General features: G+C 41.0%; 2 protein-coding genes and 1 long non-coding RNA gene across 6 annotated transcripts in view; 1 reads left to right on the top strand and 2 right to left on the bottom strand.

Annotated features, from left to right (window-relative positions):
- Positions 1-3,543: 3,543 nt before the first annotated feature.
- On the bottom strand, positions 3,544-9,018 carry LOC119030336. 2 transcript variants are annotated; one of them, XM_037117837.1, is made up of 7 exons: positions 8,757-9,018; positions 7,829-7,958; positions 5,976-6,069; positions 5,363-5,496; positions 5,066-5,187; positions 4,388-4,585; positions 3,544-4,011 (listed from the first exon to the last, which is right to left on the bottom strand). In XM_037117837.1, exons 1-7 carry the CDS (start codon positions 8,765-8,767, stop codon positions 3,894-3,896), a joined length of 807 nt encoding a protein of 268 aa, XP_036973732.1. In that variant the 5' UTR covers positions 8,768-9,018; the 3' UTR covers positions 3,544-3,893. The 2 variants fall into 2 exon arrangements, with proteins under 2 accessions (XP_036973732.1, XP_036973725.1); XM_037117830.1 differs by having other exon boundaries at positions 5,066-5,208; positions 8,757-9,015.
- A 2,411-nt stretch (positions 9,019-11,429) lies between these two features.
- Positions 11,430-13,837, top strand: LOC119033969. The gene is made up of 3 exons (XR_005079447.1): positions 11,430-11,483; positions 12,341-12,547; positions 12,637-13,837. It is a non-coding gene; the product is annotated as an uncharacterized LOC119033969 (long non-coding RNA).
- Positions 13,838-13,993: 156 nt separating this feature from the next.
- The window catches only part of serpini1 (serpin peptidase inhibitor, clade I (neuroserpin), member 1), a 23,388-nt gene continuing 16,434 nt past the window's right edge, over positions 13,994-20,947 (bottom strand). For all 3 annotated transcript variants that reach the window (XM_037124565.1, XM_037124557.1, XM_037124573.1), the window contains 5 exons: positions 18,297-18,501; positions 16,612-16,709; positions 15,265-15,351; positions 15,052-15,141; positions 13,994-14,961 (listed from right to left, as the gene is read on the bottom strand). In XM_037124565.1, coding sequence (XP_036980460.1) covers positions 14,885-14,961; positions 15,052-15,141; positions 15,265-15,351; positions 16,612-16,709; positions 18,297-18,501 — 557 coding nt within the window. In that variant the 3' untranslated portion in view covers positions 13,994-14,884. The remainder of the gene's footprint in view (positions 14,962-15,051; positions 15,142-15,264; positions 15,352-16,611; positions 16,710-18,296; positions 18,502-20,947) is intronic.

Raw genomic sequence — 20,947 nt, 5'->3', positions numbered from 1 at the left:
AGCTGTAACAAAACTTCAGAAGAAGAAATACAAAAAATACAATAAAATTGATTTATTCCTCTATAACTATTTCCTCCGCATTTAGGAAAGAATATAAGATGCTGCAGTCCAAACAATCCTTGCAAAAAACACAAAATGTAGTATTTGAGCATTTAAAAGTTTAAAGCAAAACAAAAGATCTTTTTCTCTGTGACACCAACTTTTGATTTTTTTCCTTACATTTTTTTTTTGTTTAAATAGACTTGATGAAATTCAAGAACTAATAGTTACAAAAGGCAAAATGATTTTTTTTGGAATATTTAGTTTCATTATAGTGTTAATTAGTATAATTACTAAACAATGCTAGTTTGCCACAGGAAAAGTATACCCTGGGCACATAATCCGAAACCATTAATCAACTTGTAGATAAACAGAAAATCAATTTCCAACTTTTTTGATCATCAATGTTTTGAGTAATTTTAGGATTAAACAATGGCAAACTTTCTCTGGTTTCAGCTTTCAGATGTTAGGATGACCATGATGTCTGATCTTACACAAATCTAGATTCAATGTTTCTAAGTATTCGCCGCCATTTTAAAAGGAAAATGATGGATCAAATAATCAAGAACAAAACAGGCGAAGTAGTTGTGATCAAAATGCAACCGTTAAACTGAAAACATATCTGTAAAAGCAAAAAGTTGGATGAAAAAACTGAAAAAAATACAACAACATACTATCAAGATCAAAAGGTTTGAAAAAAAAATTGTACTCCTCAAAATATCTGAAACTGTAAGAAGATCTAAATTAAAGACTGTTCGACCTGCCTTTGTCTCTGTACCCTTCCAAGTATTATTGGTGAGGACGTGTCAATCCACTGAATCTTTAACACACGATGCTACAACAATAATCGCTGCCATGTATTTATCTTCCCAGTGATCATAAATATGTATAGTGTATAAATACTGAATCTGCATCTTGCCGGAGAGCAACTGGAGATCCCGTGAAGCATCCGGGGGAAGTTGTTTGGGATGCTCCACTGCTGTCGTTATCCTGTCGCCTGACATGACTGATAAAATGGAAAGATGCGCGTACTCTCAACTCACAGTCCTCCGTCGAGTCTATTTTCAAACAGTGACAAGATGATCATAAATATGTATCAAGCAGGAGGAAAAGGAAACCATAAATATTCATGCTCGAGTTTACAGATCACGGGGCGCTCAAGTCGATCACGTCTGCACTGCGAGACACATCGTCTTCTCCGGGACACATCCTGCCAGGTCTGTTCCTCCTCTACGTCTCCTTTTTTTTTCTCAGGTTAGGACCTGAGAGGTTAGAAGATTGCGTGTGAACTCGCTCACATGGGAAATGAACCGACAAATCAGGACGAAATGAAAATCAAACGAGGGGAGGTTGACAGAGAAAGGCAATTACCTCTAATGAACAACATTTGTCCCCGGCACAGTCTCAATCAAATCACCCTTCCTCTTCCTCCCGCTCTCTATTTACGTGCCACCTCTCACTTCCTGTCACCATCCCTGTGATTTTTCTCTCTCTGCCTCTCTTTTTTTTTTCTTCTCCTGCTATCACCCCCTCTGCTGTTGTGCGATTGTTGATCTCCCAAGAGGGACCGTGGGATGCTGCAGGAGTGCGAGAGTAACAGGTGTCTCATTACTGTGCTAATAGCAGGCCGCGGGGAGACGCGCGCGCATTTTCACAGTGACGAGCGACGGCGGAGATGATAACTCCTCCACATTCCTCACATTCTCGCGCTCCTTTCAGTCGTCACTTCATGGCTGAATTACCAGGCATGAATAATTCCAACGTGTCGACGCCTAGAGCCCGCGTCTATCTTGAGACGCGTGCCCACACGACTGCCACCAATTCTCAAATCTCCCATTTAACGCCAGTGCAAGATTTACTTGAAAGCTGAAGCTGCAAGCTATGAAAAGGTGTTTTTTTTCCTTCTTCCACCCACTTTTTTTTTTTTTTTGGGGGGGGGGGGGGGGGGGATCAAATCAAACTCCTCTCCTATTTTACGACCACGCTGGAAGAGATCACAGAGTCAGAATGGGCTGCACAGATAATTGACAGCATGTTGAAACCATCACTTGGAGCCCTTTCTTCTCGACCTGGATCCTGTTTGCAGTACACACAAGGATCCAGCGAGCTCATTACTCTCTCTCTCTCTCTTTCACTCTCTCGTTCTATGCAGCAGTAACGATCTCTCACTCTTGGGCTGCACACTTAGTTTTCTATCTCTGTCTCCACACACGAAATTGCACCAACAATCTTCCACACTTAAACGAATCCCAATGAGGCATGTAACTTCTAGTTTGTGCCCGGCTGTATGCTTGTTAAGAGAGATACCGGCTGCTTAAATATGTGTTTTCTCCGCATTACTGTGAGGGAAGAGGAGGCGAGTGCTGCTCCTTGTGCCCCCAGTTCCTACACAAGACTTGTTGTGTATATGCATGTATGCAGTATTCATACTTCTGCAGTATCAGATGACAAAGTGTGTTTATGTCTCAGGTGCAGGCTGAAAATGAAACCACAAGAAAGTATACGCTGCTGCGATGGATGAATAAATCGAGTGTCACCTCTTCAAAACTAATTCATGTATGACAGTGTTGTAAAAAAGTAGTGAGTCATGCTCAAGTACAAATAAAGATGTGTTAAAATATTACTTTCTGACTTTCTCTCAAGTGCTTTGGCTCTGATGCAATCTACAAAGTAACTAGTAACTTAAGTAGTAGAGTAAAGAGTCTGACATTTCTCCTTCAATACACACGTAAAATACAAGTACATATATATAAAGACAAGTACAATACTTGAGTAAATGTACGTAATTATATTCCATCACTGAGTACGGATGCCATTAGCTTTACTCTTTTATCCAAAGTACTTTACTGTACCAAGAGTACGTACACTTTTAGTGGGATTAAATCCTGCCGGTGTAACTTTGCAGGTTACCAAGGATTACTCTTTGTGTACATGTTTTTGTGCATGCGTGTGTGTGTGTGTGTGTGTGTGTGTGTGTGTGTGTGTGTGTGTGTGTGTGTGTGTGTGTGTGTGTGTGTGTGTGTGTGTGTGTGTGTGTGTGTGTGTGTATGTGTGAGTGAGTGTGTGCATGAGGCTCACGGGTCATTACCCAGTCAGTCAGAGGACACAAGAGGCCATTATCCCGGGGAGTCTGGACACTAAATGTTTGATAAGCCTCAAAAAGCGGATGTCCTGTTCCTCTTCTCACATATTACAGATGGACACTGAAGACACATTAAAAACTCGGGAATCCGTACGAGACGCTGCATTTCAGTTGGCTGCGATCGTGTTTCTGTAGCTGTATCTAAAATAAAAAATATTCTCCCGTGTGCGGTTGTAGCAGGCAGAGAGAGTGTGAATGTGTTGGCTGGGCAAAGCCCTGAGAAATGTTGAGCTGGTGGAGATGAGTCACGCAGCATCTGATGAGCCTTCCCTCTCTCTCACTCCATCACCGCCAAAGTTCGTCATGAGCCTTTGATATACATCTCTGTGCTGCACCACATTCAGTTCAAGACTGAATACAAATCTGATGGGATTTTCAATTTATTATGAAAACATTTTTGTTTGATATATTAAAAAAAATCTCACAAGTATATCAATAAAAATCTCACAAGTATATCAATCTATATAATATCAATCTATATATAACTGGTACTACTTAAAAAAGCGTTTTGCATGGCCTTAGAGCACATTACCACATCTGCTGTGACAAAGAGTGGTCCACAAAGTGTGTTTCGGCAACTGTTGTGACACAATATGTGTAGATGAGGCTGTGACTTCAAAGTTTGCTGATAAGTGCTTTGCTGAAGTCTTGTCATCTGTTCAAGTGCTGTAGGAATGGGAGAACTGACCCCGTACACATCCAGGGAAGAATGTCATAGAATGTTGCACATCCTGGTGGTTTCTGGGAACTGTAGTCTGGTGGGCAGAGAGTCTTCTGGCAGCTTGGGGATTCCATCCAGGATCTCCAGCTTTGGCAAACAAAGGAAAACACTGCACCGAGGCAAAAGCAGAGAGGGAAATGAGAAAAGGTTAGAGAAAAAATAAAAATCAATCTGCCTAATGTGTTACTTTAACTGTCTCTGTTCACTGCTTTGATTCAATAAAGGATGAGATTACCCAAAATTCACAATTCACCTACTGTCGCCCGCTCATGCACGAAAGCTGTGTGAAGTTTCACAGTCCACAAAACATTTCTGTTGCTTCACAGCAACACATCTGCAGCATTCTACTTAACCACTAAAGTTGATGGGGACTTGTTTTAAAATGTTGACAATGATTGCGACTGAAGCTCCAAAAATATTTTGCTCAATAATAACTGTCTTTCCACTTCGGGGCAAATCTATCCTTTAAATCTTTGTCTCCTCACCATGCACGGTAGTCCTGAGTGAAGGTCACTGGGTTGCGGGTCAGGTTGAGGGAGCGGAGCGGGCTGTTCCCCAGAGCTCCCAGTCCCCCCAGGGAGCCGATGGCGTTCTCTGACAGACAGAGGTGCTCCACTGCTGGGAGCTTTGGCAGCTGACGCAGACACACCAGGTGGTTCCGCTGCAGGTTTAGCATTCTGCACCTGCCCAAAGGAAGCACAAATAAGTTTTAGCTTTTTGGGGTTGTTGTGACCCATAATAACATTATACTGAATGAAGGAGACATAAAAGGAAGAAGAAAAAAAAACAGTTGAATACTGGGAACTACAGTATCATAAACAACAGAATTAAACTCAACAATAAATGTATGTGCTTCATGAGAGACTTCTTGACAGATTTATGAGCAGACAAGCTACCTTTCAAAAGAATATCATAGATATAATTTTGTTATAGTAGTTCTTGTACCGTATTGTTTGTTTTTATTTGCACCCGTTTGTTTTTTTTTTTTAGAATTTAGCTTTTGTTTACATTGTTGACTGTTACATGGAAAAAGATTTTTCATTCATTGATACTGTGCAACCCCTCCGTGGCAGCTAATAGGAATTCAAGACCTCTGCACTGGGAGATCAGATTGTTGTACAGGTGATGGAGTTGTGGTGTATTTTTGGTGGTGTGGTTCGTACCTTGGCAGACGTACAGAACTCAGGTTGGTGAGGGAATTGTCGACCAGTTGTAGTTTCTCAACACGGATCAACCGGCGGAGGATCCGGAGGAAATTCTCTTGCTGGAAGGGGTCGCCCAAGTCCTGGTAGGACAGATTTAACTCCTGAGAGGAGATGGGGGGGGAGAATCATCAGGCTCCTCCTCCTTCCCCTCCCTCTTTTTACCTCCCTCAGTTCCTCCTAAAATTTCTGTCTTCAGTCTTCTCATGCACTGTTTATTTTTAACATTAAACACACTCCAAATGTTTGCTGACTTACCAGACAGTTTTCCCAGTTCTCTTGCAGTCTCTCCTCCCACCTCTGTCCTTCCTCCTCTCTCCTCCTCTCTCTTCTCCCCCTCTCCAAACAGATGACATCCCCCTCTCTTTGAAACAGCTCCCCTTCTGATGGCCCTTTTTGATGACATTGTCAAAACAAAAGAGACTCTAACAATGTTCACATCATCATCCATCAAGTCAAAATAAAAAAGATTCCTAATCCTGCTTGCAATTCAGAGTCTTTGTCACAGTACTGTGTCTAGATCTGCAAAATTAAATGAGACAGAGATGAGAGATGCTACAGCTTGAATTGCTTCTTTTTCAGTTGAGATTTTGTTCCTTGAGTGCTGAAATCATTTAAGATTCAGCTCTAGTAATGCAGGTCACTGCGGCAAATCTCACTTTCCGATGGCTGGTTGTAAGAATCTCTGCTTCTTTTTACGACCTACAAACCTAAACTGAGCATTTCTGAAGGAAGACTCTCAAACTAAGAAGCCACAGTGTAGCAGTGCATAAAAATAGGGAGTTCTTATCACATATTCCATCCAGTACTTCTGCTAGGGCTGCATGTATTTCTATCAGAGTGTAAAGGCCACAGCAGCGGTGGTCCAGACCTTCTCTGACCCTGGGGCAGGTCAGCTGGTCACCTGTGACATCACACTGCTCCAGGCGGTGCCAGGACACAAACCGGAACCGACTCGATGGAAGCTGACCGAAGAAAGAAGAAGGGAACAGGATGAAAAATGAGGGTGAGATGCATCAATCTACCCGCCTTCATTAAAATCTAATCTAGAGGCTGTAATATCATGCACTACAAATATGTAGTCAGTACGTTTATACATGGGATAAAAATATTGTCTCATATATCACAATGACAATATGACATTGATATGTTGACATGTTCAGTGTGATGCTGAAGGCACCAGTGATGAGTCATATTCTGCCCCTAGGTTTAATCAAAATGCACTCACAGATATTCAGATTCACGTCAGCTGAAAACAGTCACACTATAATTTCATCATGGCAGACAAAAACCAGAGCATGTATGGGAAAACAGAAGACGCACTGAAGCTAAATCTACCGTAGCATCCCATTAGTGAAATATAAACTGTGATGCCTGAGTGTGCAGTTAGTATGTTGCAAAAATCAATGGGTAATTTCTAAGACCATTAACCTATACTGCTACATGTGTTAACAGGGTGATGTGAAGCCCCACTTATGTTTTATTATCAGCCTCCTTCTTCCTCGCCAATACTCCATCCTTTATTGCTTTCCTCTATACTTCTATCCCTTCACAAATATTTCTGCCCATACAGATGTTTAGTCCGGCTGCAGTATATCAGTGTGGACAGTCAAACAGCTGTGTGTCTTTTGTTGTAGCTGTTCCATCCTCAAAATAGCAACGCAAGGCATTTTCTGTTCTCCAGTGGGATGCAGTTCCAGACTTCTTCTCCTGACTTGACCTTTTCAGGCCCCCTGCACTCATCTTGGTCACCCTTACTCTGTCTTTGTAATTCAACACCTCCCTGATACTTTAGACCCCACTTTATTTGACGACCCCTTGTTGTGGACTGGATAATTGCAAAACTACACCAGGTGACCTGTACATACATCATACAAAAATACAGCAGATAAATAATAAAATACAACTTGACAGACTAACATAAACTCTCCAGTCGACACGAAAAGTAGTTTAACAAGTCAAACCCGCAGATGCTTGGTGAAATGTATAATTATTAAATTCCCAGTGAGGATTATTGTTTCAGCGCACTGATGTCATTTTGGGCAACACATTTTATTGTCAAACTGTAACACATTCTGCCTCGATTACATGTCTTTGTGTAAACCAAATTTTATGGACAAATGCAAAATATGAGCGTATATTCGCCCATACATTCAATATTGGAATTTTCTACTTTCTAATATTGGTATTGAACCCAAAAATCTAAGTTATGAATGTTGTCTCAATGCTCACTGCAGTGTTTACCACTTTTGTTTTTATTGTTCATTTTACACTTGATAACCAGAAGCACAGGTTCAGTTCACTCAGCATTTTGTACCCAGCAATAAAATTCTTCAGAAAATTCATTCTTGCAGCTGGATTTTAAGCCTCACACCTTGCAGAGTCATGAGTATGTAGAATATTTTCAAGTAAGAAACAGTGCATGTAACACAGGGAGGATTAAGTAAGAAGCCATTTTTCATCTTCCCTTATTCAAATAGTCAAGAGGGTGAAAAATCAGTCTGCATAGCAATCTAGGCAAGAGGCCAGTGGCCTGAGGGGTAAAATAAATAGCATAGAGAACAGACTGAGAATATCAGGTTCAGTTCACAGAGGGAAGGCGGCTGAAATGGGAGGATTGGAAGATGGAAGGATGATGAGAAAAAAGGGGAAGGACACTGACGAGGTAAGAAGATGGAGGAGTCAGTGTGTGTGGGTGTGTGTGTGTGCACATGTGCCACTCACAGGTGTAGCTACTAGTCCAGAATCAGGACTGTGGTCCACAGAGAGAGATGTGCCTGCGACGCCGGGGTCAGAGTACTGGGACGAGTGGGATTTGGGAAAACTGCCACTGAGAGTGTTCACACCTGAAGAACTGAGAGACAAGGAAACAAAGAGTGGAGAAAGAAGAAGAAGAAGAAGAAGAAGAAGAAGAAGAAGAAGAAGAAGAAGACATATAGTTTAGGTTCATCCAGGACACTGTCACATCTTTAGTCCCTGACCCTGAAGGGGAGCTGTCTTTTTCGTAATGTAAGCCCTGGTGTGTGTGAAACCCTGACCACCGGCCGAGTGGGTAGAGTTTCAGTGAACTGGGCCTGACAATGCAGATTAGAACCCGTTGCCATGGCAGCAGCGGACACCTGAGCAGGCGCTATTAGCTTATAATAGCCGCTGTATGCAGCAGATAACTGGACACTGGGTCCTCCGTTGATACTGCCGGTCTAGTAATGATCTGCTGTGCTTCTATACCACTATAAAATGGTTTGACATGTATTCGTTTAATTTGAAATGCAACTTTAAACGTCGTTAATTTAAGTTAGCTTGACCTGACGGTAGCCATCTTACATTTCAGGGGATACAGAGGCAAGTTTTTGTTTTAGCCTAAGTGTTAGACAAGTTACAGTGGGCTATTTAGAAACCAGAGCACACAAAGCAACCATAATTATAAGCTAAAGACAAATAAAATAGAATAAAATAGCGACACGGTCTCTTGAAATAATTCAAAAGCATCAAAAAAATGTTTTCGTTGTGCTGGAGTTCAGTGCTAGCTAAACTAGTTGCATCGTAAAATATAAAGACAGGTAAAACTGTCCTGAGTACTGAGACGTCTCTCGCACATGATAATTAACCTGGCAAACAACACAACATCACTGAACACGATATGTAAGTTTACCTTTCTGACATGTCCCAATCGGCGTGTGAGAAATTGCCCTGGCCTTCTTGAACACCCTGTGAACGGCTCGGTTAACGCTGCAGCTGTGACCCATGGAGCCCGCTGGGTTTGTTGGTATTCACCGAGAGAAAGTTTACCGTCCTCTTTGTTGGCTCGACACCGGTCAGGACCCAGCTGCTGCTGCTGCTGCTGCAGGTAAGACGCTTGAGTTTTTGTTTTTTCATTTACCACCCGCATTCAGCGAAGACCCGCCCTACTCTGCCTGTGATTGGTTAGAGTTCGTGTCTTGATCAAGTGGTTGGTTACATGGTATAAAAGTTTGCGCGTCAGAGCCAATCAGAGGCAGAGTAGGGGCAGATCTTTAGTACTGTCTCTGTAATAAATCTGTCATGTTTACAGTGTCAAAAAAAAAAAAAAAGATAAAAATAAGGGACTCAAGTTCTAATTCAGATAAAAAATCTGATGCAAAAACTGTACACAACAACACCCAAATTTACATTTTATTCAAGTAAAGTAGAGAGGTGCAAGATGCATTAAAGTGGCTCTACCACTAAGTGTAAAATAGTCCTGTGCAGAGTAGCTTACTGATGCATTGACGCATTAAGCATTATTCTAATCTTATGGCTGGTCCATGTACATATTAAACATTTGCGCATACATTATCCGTCAAATGTATTCTGGTTCAATTTAAATATCACATTTAATGCAACATTTTCCGATCATGTTGAGTCAATGTGAATACATTTTATCATATTACATATATTCGCTTATGGAAAATAAAAATATTATTTGATTTGGTATTATAACCTTGTGGTGGTACTGGCAGTAAATTGCTTACAGGCCAGAAAAACCTACATGAAAATATAAACAAAAAACGCAAAAATCTAGGTGAAATGCCCAATATACAAATGCCTATACCAGGTATAATAAACAAATGCTTCCTACAAGCCCCAGGGAAATAACATCTCAAACAGAAGGTGTATAGGGGCTTGGATTTTAAGGGGTTCCCAAAAAAAAAAAAAAACACAGTTTCCTCACTACAAATTATGTGGGGGCAGCCAAGAAAACCTAGTAGGACCTCAACAGACCAGAGTTGCTGGCTGACAGTCTAAGGGGAATGAGGTTCTCAGTGGGTCAGGGACAGTTTCAGATGAGGAATGAGAGCCCCTTCCCACCTCTCTCAAGCCTTTACAGAAAGGGTGTAATAATGCAATGATTGGCTGGGAGGGAAATGACCCAAGCTGCTTCCACTCCTCAATCAGACGTCAGTCTCCCCACCTGCGCACAGGTGAGCTGAATTTCCTGCAGTCAGTCTTGAGGGATTTTGGAAAATCAGCCCCAGACAAAGAAAGCTAGCAAGTCTCAAACAATTGGAATGCTACAACCTCATTAATATTGTAAATGTAAAAAATTCTGAAATTGTATTTCCTCCCAAAAACTGCATAGTACCCCTTTAACCCCCTTAAGTTTTCTCATCATGTTGCATTAGTGTGAGTAAATTAAATACACTCAACACTTTAAATCAATGCAGACGTATACATAAACCTTGTGTTTATTCACTTATTACATATACAATTGAATTCTACATAAACATATTGTCTTTTTCAAGTGTTTATAATTCAAGTGTTATTTATTAAAGTGGGGCGGCTGTAGCTCAGCGGGTAGAGCAGGTCGACTAGTGATCGAAAGGTCGCTAGTTCAAATCCCGGCTCAGGGCAAGGCTGAGCTGCATGTCGAAGTGTCTTTGAGCAAGATACTGAACCCCACATTGCTCATCAGTGAGGGCCCTGCGATGAGCTGGCGACTTGTCCAGGGAGTACCCTGCCCTCGCCCTGAGACAAGGCTGGGATTGGCTCCAGCAGCAACACCCCGTGACCCCATGGAAAGGGATAAGCGGTTACGGATAATGACATGACATTTATTAAAGTAATACATTTCAAATTGATTATTCTCTCTCTTGTCGTTCATGACACATCAAGTAATTAATGTCACTCTTTAGTGTCAATTAATAGAATTAGATGGAACATTTACATGTAATTAGGATAGTTAAAGTCACTCTTTGAGGCATATTTTTAGTAGTGTGTAGTGTAGTACTAATGACAGTGAAGATTAATAAAGCGCAACACATTCTATGAGCTTACACGTTTTGTCTATCAAATTGTATTTGCCAAGAAATGGCACGACTATGAAAGGTAATTTCTGCCAGTTAAACTTTTTAACTCATAGTTGGGATTTATCAGGGGAGTATTTTTTTTAATCAAAGGTAAGTTTTCATCAGTTTCGTCCCTTTCACTGGGAGAAATGGGTTTCCTTAGATTCCAGATTCACGAAGTGGCGTAAAACTAGAATACCACTTACTTTCAAAATTGAACGACTGTAAATGTGTCCAGTTACTTTCCACCTCTTAATGATGAATGTACAACCAGCAACAGTTACTATAAGGATAGGTTTGGAGAAACTCCCCCGTCGTCGCCGTCTCTGTCTGTGTGGATGGTGTCACGGGGAGGAGGACGAGGGATGAGGTTGATTTAGATTGTCAGTGGCGCACAATGAAGACACAAGGCACAGCTATCATACCAGCTGGTGAAAGTAATTTAGATTATAACTCGCTGCACCCTTGGGCTGTCGTTGCTCAACAATGCAGCTCGTTGTGTTTAAAGATATTGCAGCACTGAAACACAGTGTGCACACTGAAGAGATGAAAAAGCTATTAGATATTTCATGGAGGTAAATGAAAACCGCTGGTACTGCAGGGGAGCGTGGAAAATGATTCCCTCCGACTTCGTACTGACTCGTCTCTGTTGTCTTTGCTGGTTATTTGAAGACAGAGTTATCATTTGCGGTAGTAAACTATAGTGTTTTTTGCTGTTCATCTCACTTTTTTTGTTCTTTTACAATCTGTTTCATCTTGCATGACAATCGCATCGCAGATAATTGGTGTTCCTAAACCATCAGCTGGAGACAGGGGAAGGCGGCTGACACTTCAAAGCAGCTTTTTCTGTGTTTATTGTAGTCTTTGTTTTCATCGCCCCGCACAAACGCTCATATAATGGCAGGGAACATCTGTTGGGGATGTAATTATTGAGGTTCATCTCTTAATATTTTATCATCAGTGCGCTAATGACGCACATACAAGAAAAGGTGTGTTGGCTGTGATGGGGCTGTTGGATTCATTTTGTTTTGAGCAATTTTTCCTTTAATGTTGAGTATGTGCTCCAAACAGTTATTAAAGGATTATGCATTGAAGTACATTGAACAAACAGATGTTTATAGACTTTTTAATACCAATATTTTACTGCCTGCTATTGGGAAATGTAAAACTGTCCCTTCCTAAGCTACCTGCTCTAAAAAGGTGACTTTGATTACCCATGAGATGCACCAGAACAGGATATTTCCTCCACAGAAAGAATTCATATAAATGTTAGTACATCATGAACATACTGACTCTTATTTTCCTCTGAAGGGTCGATATATATTCATCAGAATCCACCTGCAGGTCTCATTTGTCCTTGGTCACAGTATATCCTTGCTGAGTGATATGATCTGTTTCCTTGTGTGTGTGTGTGTGTGTGTGTGTGTGGTAGCTAAGCGATGCCACAGGTCTGAAACCGCTCCAAGATGCTTTGGCAGGACATTGTCTGCCCTGGAAAGCTGAGTTATGGTAGAACGGCCAACTTCTGCCCTATGGTTGGCCGTTCAACCGTAACAGTCAATCTGGTCTATGCCAAGAAGCAGCATCTTCTCGTGTGAAAGGCCTGCTAGAGGACACATTGGGAGAACTTCAAATAGACGTGAGCAGCTGGCAGTCCATCCTGTATATGAGGGGGACGCTCTTGCATCAGCGTGTCCTGATTAATGTTGTATTTTGTGCTGTTAATAGGCTTATCCTCACTACTCACAGTGCGCAGTGCCGTATGGGTTTTATGCTGCCACTGGAGGTTCAGTCTTTGGACTGGATGAGGCAGAAACTGGAGGTCAGCCTCCTTGGAATCATCCAGAGCATCGAGGCTTTCCTCCTGGACAAGAAGGCTCAGGACAAGGGTCACCTCGCAGCACTGATGGGCTTCACAATACGACAAGATAGGAATTACTTTGTCATCAAAAGTGTTCCACTCATGCATGAGCTTTTTATGAGGTGTGCTGTAGCAAATTTCCATTAGTGAGAGCATGCAAGGATTTGGCTGTCCTCACGTAACAAGTAAATATCCAGTGAGGTTTAAATTTTGCAGCACCTTGTGTCCTTAATTCAGAGGCTGTTGGGTGTAAAAAGAAAGGAAAACAAACTTTTAACTGTAGATGTTGACTAGGAGAGACTACTGACTTGATGCGTCATCCCACAGTGAGTCTCACTGAGAGTGGTCCAGTCGACACTCATTTCCTGGTCAGCCTGCAGAAGGCAGAGCTCAGGGATGCATCCTCCCCAAAAGGCCAACAGCTGCACACTCAGCTATAAAAAGTACATGCAGCACTGTGGCTCAGACATTGTAAAGATCCAGTATGTTGTATTTCTGCAGTAGGTCCCACCTTCATAAATAATGCTGGCAGAAACTTAACATTGGCTCAGGTTATGCCTCAGGGTCATGCCTCAGGGTCAGCCAGGAAGTGGTTCAATTTCAGTGGAGCATGTTAAATAAGGGAGATTTTCAATGAACATTTACAGGAAGTGATGTCAAAAACGACTTTTAACTCTACCAATGTCTGTTTGGGTTTGGATTTTTCTGACCATCGCTTTTTAAAAGCACTATTTAATCATTTAGACCACTTAAATAAATGTTTTTTCATCTGAGCCCTTAGGTCCCCAGCACTTTTCATTACACAGTGATGCCCTTGTGTTTGTCCCTCTCTTGTCTTCTGAGGGTGTGATTTTAGTTCAAGTCTCTTAGCAGTGCTTCACAGGAACCAGCATCATTGCGGAGGTGAACATCATGGCACCACCTCTTTGACCTCCACTCAGCCTTCCAGCCAAACCTCACTCTACCTACCATCAACAGTCTTGCAGGAGACTGGATTGTATTCTCGAATAGACAGGCACATGCATTATATACTTTAAACCATTTATCTATGCACCGCAAGATAATTTATTTACATTTTTCTACATATGGATTTATTTTAGGAATAGGAAGTGTTAATGACATCTTAAATGCTATGGACGGCCCATATAAACTGGACACAGCTTACAATTAGAAACACATTCAACCAGATAAAGACAACCTCCACACAGAGAAGGACACAGGTTGTTTTTTTAATGGGAACACATTCATGTTTTTATTGAGTAAAAGACTGAATACAGCTGGTGTTACTGTTTCTCCCTGTATGTATGTATGTACATCCAAAACGGTGCAGCGGATCTTTTACTGTGCAACTGCATGCTCCAGTCCGTCTCTATAGCAACCCGCCTTAGTTACGCAGTCCCCTTTGCTCACCTGTGAGATGCCCAACTGGTTCTTAATTGACCACTCAGATGTGATAAGGCATATTAGTTCATCAGCAGATCAGCCATGTGCCTACATTGTAAAAAAAAAAAAATAATAAAATGACTTCAATACTGTCTGGAGCGGATATATTACTAAGATTCATCGTATAAGGAGAAAATGTTTGCACATGTTTGTTCTGTAATAAATACGGAGCATATATATGTATATATAGAACACAATGTCAGATGTACAGTGATATAATTAAAGTGTGAAACTTACATTGTGACGCATACAGTTTCCGGAGTGAGAGAGAGGTTTTTTTTAAGAAGAAGTGGAGAAATCTGTTTCTGTGCATCGCGTGTGGGCGCGAGTGAGTGTGAAGCTGCTGAACTTAAAGGGGCTGTGCGTGGATTACATATCATGTGTTCGTCCTTCTCATATACAAACAATCCTTCACTGGAGAATATTTACAACTTCCTTGTCCGACACATCTGTATCCAAGAGTTTAAAGCTTCCAGTATCAAAACACAGTCACATTAGATGTCGTTTGTCATATTTCAATATATAATATATCCGTATAATATTCAGTTTATATCTTTTTTTTTTCTTCTCAAGAGTATAAAACACAGCTGAAGATGGCGATAGAGGACACGTAGCATTTTTTTAATGACGTCAGGATCTGATTGGCTGAGACTGAGTGACCTCGCGCTGTGATTACATGGAGTCAAAGTCGTGGTCGTTGGGATCGATGACTTCAGGGGTCATGACCCTGCCCATGAAGAGGATGGACCCTGGAGAAGGACGATAAAAAGTGAAGTCAAAACACAAATGTGTTTATATGTCAGAGGTACATTTACTTGCACAGAGACACACAAACACACCTGTCCTCCGGTGTCTAATGACAAAGAAGAATGGGTGATCGGCCATGACCTGAGGATACAGCACCAGAGTCCTAGTCAGGGCGATCATTCCTGAGACGCAGGAGGAGAGGGCAGAGAGCACAAACACAAGGGGTTCATACAGAGCAAATGTTATGTATCCAGCGATGTGAATGACCAGGAAGATTATGATGAAGAATAAAAGATCAAGTCTACCTGAGCCCACGGCTCCCTCTGCTCCCTCCTCAGTCACCTCCAGGTAAGCCTTCTGCACTGCCTTCCCAATGTACAGGTCCTTACCATCTGACACACACACACACACACACACAGATCATAAGCTTGTCTTCAGAGCACAGATCAGTCTGTCTGACGTGAAGATGGTGTGATGTGCAGTCTAATTTGAGAATGACACTCTGTTAGTCTCCGTGTCTCCATGCTCAAGGCACTTACCAGGTTTCATGACTAACATTACAGTATCTAACAGTTTCTTACATTACTGTGTTTAAAATGTATCAATTACATCACAGTGGAGGGGCACCATACAAATGTTAGAGCTAGGATGATATACTTATCTTCAGACTCGATGCTATCACACTATCTGGGTGCCGATTTGATATGTACGTTACTGGTAATTCCCTTTATGTGTTAGCATCAAGGTAACGGACAAAGCGCTAGCCATAGAAAATCTGTTCAGAGTCCTGAGGTAACTACATACAAAAGAAAACAATGCATATTCAAAAACACACATCAAACAGGTTCCAACTATGTCCTGCCTCATCATACTATTGGACACATTCCTAGAGCATGGGGTCACTTAATCAAAAAGTGACAATAGATAATTGGGATGGTTTGAATAAAAGGTTTTTAAAAACGACCTCTCTTATCTACCCTCTTGCTAGAAAAAGTACATGTCCTCTGGGAACATGTTGGGATGAGGATGTTTTTTGGCTAGAACAGGATGTGCTGTGAAGCCAGAAGTCTGGTACAGTCTGCAGATTGTGTTTCACACAATGATACTCGCTCCATCTGACCAGTAGAAACAAACTGTTTTGAACTGGGTCATCAGTGAGCATGGAGGTTAACTCTTTTTTCTCATTCATTAAAGGCATTTTGACTCAATGCAGTTCTCTTTAAGTAAGCATTTGAGACTAATCAAATTGTGAATTCTTACTTATTCTTACTCACAATTATTTATTTCTAATCTTTATTTTTTACATTCTAATTATGTAACTGTAATTTGGTTTGATTTTTTTGTGGGCTTTAGATGCAAATTATTCCAACACATTTGTGTCCCTACATCTCTGTTTCTACATATACATCTGTCTCTCTCTCTGGATCTATTTTTACCAGATGATGTGACAGCTCTGACCTGCCCACTCGGTGCCAGTTACCTTGGTTACCTTAGAAAGTACTGGAGGCTACTTCACTGCAGCCAAGAAACAGAAATATTGAATCTACTTTTCAAGCTGAACCCTTCTATGAGTTTATTTCTCTACAGTTTGTGTCTATGCATTTTATATGATAACATATTTCAGTGTTATGCACCGTGTGTGTGTTCTGAACCTGTCATGGCAGAGAGATCAGCATCGGTAGTGAAGATCTTCTTTATTCCTAGCTCCTGCAGAGTGCTCCTCAGGTCGATCTTCTGCTCCACTTTGAACCTGAACAGTGCAGTCAGAACTTAATGTGAAGTTAATCACATGTTTATGAGATGCACTAAGTTGGAGATCATCTTGTGATAAACGGGGTCACAGACCCACAGACCAAGCATATACATCTTATTGTATTTGGTACAGTCAGTGGCACAGGGACATTAGCTAAAATGTCAAAAAGTAAGTTGTCATCACATTATGGATATGTCTAATGCACTCACTCAAGGTACAGGAAGGTTAGGTCTCAGTGCTTATTAAGAAAGAATTTAGCAGCATCACTGCATGTTGGTAATCTACATTTTAACATCTACATTCTTTATATACTGGGGCTACAACAACTGAGCTTGAAAGCCTAAAAAAAAAAAATTAAAAAAAATTTTTGGATTTCATGTTTCATTCTAGCAGAAGAATGCTGGCAGTGCTCTTGAGAGCACTGGGTTGAGGCGTGAAACTGGCTGCTTTTGCAGTGAAAAAGTGCTGCACATTGTTTTTATTAGCCAATGCTTTAGTAACAGATGGTTGACTACACAGCTAACAACAAGCTCACAATGTGGAGGATGATAAAAGTAAGACACTCATCAGCAACATCCAGTGTCTGGCAGATACGCTCCCACATTTGGGCTTAACTGTCTCCGTTATGATAGTATCAGTTGGATAATGTTCAGGATACTCAAATCAGGCCAGAACAACTTTCTCCTCCATTTTCTTGGTTACCATGGTGACAGATGAAAAATCTTGCCCTATATACATTTGGTTGGAGAAAGTTGTGGGTGGTACAATTCAACGCAGAATCCCAACAAAACCATCGGACAGAGAGTGGTTCCAAGTCTCTAGGACCTTCCTATCAGAAGGTATTCCCAAAAAGCAGGAATGGAGGGGTCCGAAGGTTGTAACCATGCCTATAACACTAACCTAACCTTAACCCAGAACCATTACCTGGACCAAAACCATAACCTTAACCCTGAACTGTAACCCTTAACAAGAGAGGCTGAAACTCCACTGTGGTCAGGGTTGGGCACCAGTTTACTGTGGTTATGTCTGTTCTCACCTTTAAACTGTCTGTTTACATGTATTTTATTTCTATATCTGTGTCTCTGCGGGTGTTTATGTACCATCCCTTTGTACAAATAAAAGAAAAATATATATCTGTGGTGCACAACAGATAAGAATAGAAATACAGCCTCCCTTTTACACCACCATCAATAAACAAGTCTTATAGGGAGTTCCAATAATGGAGGATGCAATTCAGTGACAGGGAAGAAAAAAAAATCGGAGCAGCTGTTATGGCTCCTTCCACCTGCTAAATTGAAAACAGTAAATACTTCAGGGAGGTTCTCTGTAAGCTTTGGATTCTGGGAAATATTTAACCATAACTCCAGGATGCCTCTGTACTGTAGGTGAACACTAATATATGCAAAAGTAACAAAGACATGTGAAGGTAAATCAGGTGGACAAAACACCCTCTGGAGCACAACGGTGGTGTTGCAAACTGAAGATATCGTGAAGTTAATTAAGAGCATTTGAAATTTAATTTCATCAACCCGCATGGGGGTAATAGTTCTCACAGCATATATGTTTGTTAGTGTCATTTCTCACCTTGGTAGGTAGACTTCCACCTTCTGCCGTTTGACATTGTTTGCCCACTCCTCCAGCAGGGGCGCTTTGATGATGGGCTCCAGGGAGGCGAGCGGTACCTCCTGCCGAGGCAGAACTATCATCATGGACATGTCCTCCCCCTCGTAGGGCATCTCCAACACCTGGTACACGCCGCCGGCTTCCTGTGAGCCATCGCTGAATTCACCTGGTGGGGAGGAAACACTGAAAGATGTTAATTAGTACGTGATGAACTTACTGTAGATTCTTATTAGGTCATCCTTATTATCCACATAGCCCTATATGTTTTTCTTATTGTTTTGTTTATTATGATTGTATAGTTTGTGTTAACATTACTTGGCAATGCTGTACGCAGTCATGTGAATAAAGCCAGTTGAATTCAACTTGACTGATATGCATTCACACAAACGCGCACGCATTGGTGTCTCCTTTAATGGGTTTCTGAACGTAAGGCACATCGATCGAGTGTATTGATCACAGTCCATGTGGTCATTTCCCTGATGCACTAATTAAAAACCACTGACTCTTCACTACGAAGGCTTTGGTTGTACTTGGTGTGAAAATGTATGTAGTCCAACCAAAATGAATTTAAGTGGGACAAGACGCTGCGTTTGCCAGTGTTTCTTACTGCCCTTTTTTCTCAAGAATGAAATGTGATGGCAAGAAACGGGCAAGACAAGAAAATAAAACCCAACAAATGAATGAAAGCTCTCGGAAAAAAAACAACTCACACCCTTGCATGTACATGTGCACACTTGCATATGCACTCGCCCACACACATTAAGAGATGTTCGATTACACACACACAAACATCAGCAAGGGTGACATCGTCTTAGAGAATCACTACAGAGGCTCTACAATCTTTATAGCCTTGAGGTGGATCTTTAAAAGACTTGTCCCTCGTATCTCATTAAACAAAACCCACAGATAAAAGCTCTTATCGAGACAAGCCAACATTCACTTGAATAAAAAGGAGACAGTATTTCTTAGTCAGGATGAGATAATCCTGTTATACTCAAAACAAGTCCAGATAGATTTTAAATCTAAATATTAGATTATCACTTACTCAGTGTGAGATGGAGATTACAGAGCAATTAACAGTGCCAGATTTTATCCCATTCTTTGAACATCATTTTGCTTTTGATGCCACTAAAAAAGGTTAAATTACAACAACAACAAAAAAAAGGGAACCTTATTGTCCTTCATTAACCTGGCATTCTGTGTAGCGACTGCTGAAGCAGAGTGAGGCAGTGATGCAGCAGAGAGCGGGGTGTGGCCGCCCAGAACATTTTACTTAACCAATATGATTGTGCTTCAAAAAAGGAAGCACAAACGCAGCCTTCTCCCCAAGGACCTGTCCCTGTTCTGCAGTTCTTAAACACACACAGGCACACATGCAGACAGTGCGCTCACCACACACACACACACCCACTTGATCCTGAGTGTGTGAGGATGAGTATGTGTGCTCCCTGTGAATGTAGGTGTATGGAAGTATGCGACCTCACTAGACATCACGTTCAGACTGCACCAAAATAACTAGCATGCGTCAGTTTTAGCAGCAGTGCAGTAAGAATCTGTTGTCACTGTATTTGGCAGTACGTCAGACAAAAAAAAACAAATGATGAGATGCAAAAACAAAAATCCTGGAATCATTCATTCTACAACATGTAACATGTGAGAGCAAAACTGCAGATTATGACATTTATAAAGTAGAATGACACTCAGTAGGGCTCACATCTCCACCCAGGCCCAACTGTCTCCTGTCTGAATTTGCTAGAGCTGGATATTTATTTGAACCTGCATCCATGTCTCTCACAGGTATCAGCCACCTAAATACTAGGCTTGTAAATCACAAGTTTCATCATGATATATTATATTGTTTATTTGGACAAACATATGATATTTGCCAATATTACAAAGTCTGCCATGATTATGATTCCATATGATACGGGGGCCTACAATCGATATGAGATGATATCATATGCCCATTTAACGTAATCAATTACTTTTTTTCTCAACTCAGCAAAAAGCAACTAAAATATGATATTTATTTTTATTACTAAAATCTTAAGTGTAAATATTATTACAATCCTTTCTTTTAAATAAAAAAAGCATGGTTTAGAAAGGAGTTGCTCATGGACAGAAACAGTGACACACACGTGCCGTGGGAATTTCAAAATAAAGATGCATCTTAATGTTTTTTTAATTTTTTTTTTTTTTTTCAAGATCCATGTATTATTCTCTGAGAAATCTATGAAAATGTCAAAGAGTGCCTGATGAGAAAAAAAAAAAAAAATCACCAGATCCGGACTTTTATCTGGATCAGCACATTAAAGTTAATGGGGTCTATGCAGGTCTAAGACCCATCCTCCATCCTCCATCCTCCATTCTCCATCCATCCAACCAACCAACCAACCAACCAACCAACCAACCTGTAGGTAAATAGTAAACAATATGGTACATGTACTGTTCCATAATCTATAGTATAGTCTAGTACAGATTTAGATTTAGCTACGTAATGGTATCCCCAAAATGTCATATTTACCAGAATAGGAAAAACAACAGCAGTTACGACAAAATGCTGATGGACAATGTGATGGATTTAAAATAACAACACCATCTGCGTTTAGATT

This window comes from Acanthopagrus latus, chromosome 2 (assembly GCF_904848185.1).
Source record: "Acanthopagrus latus isolate v.2019 chromosome 2, fAcaLat1.1, whole genome shotgun sequence".
NCBI lineage: Eukaryota > Metazoa > Chordata > Actinopteri > Spariformes > Sparidae > Acanthopagrus > Acanthopagrus latus.
The sequence above is the reverse complement of the archived record's forward strand: the minus strand, read 5'-3'. Positions and strand labels throughout refer to the sequence as shown.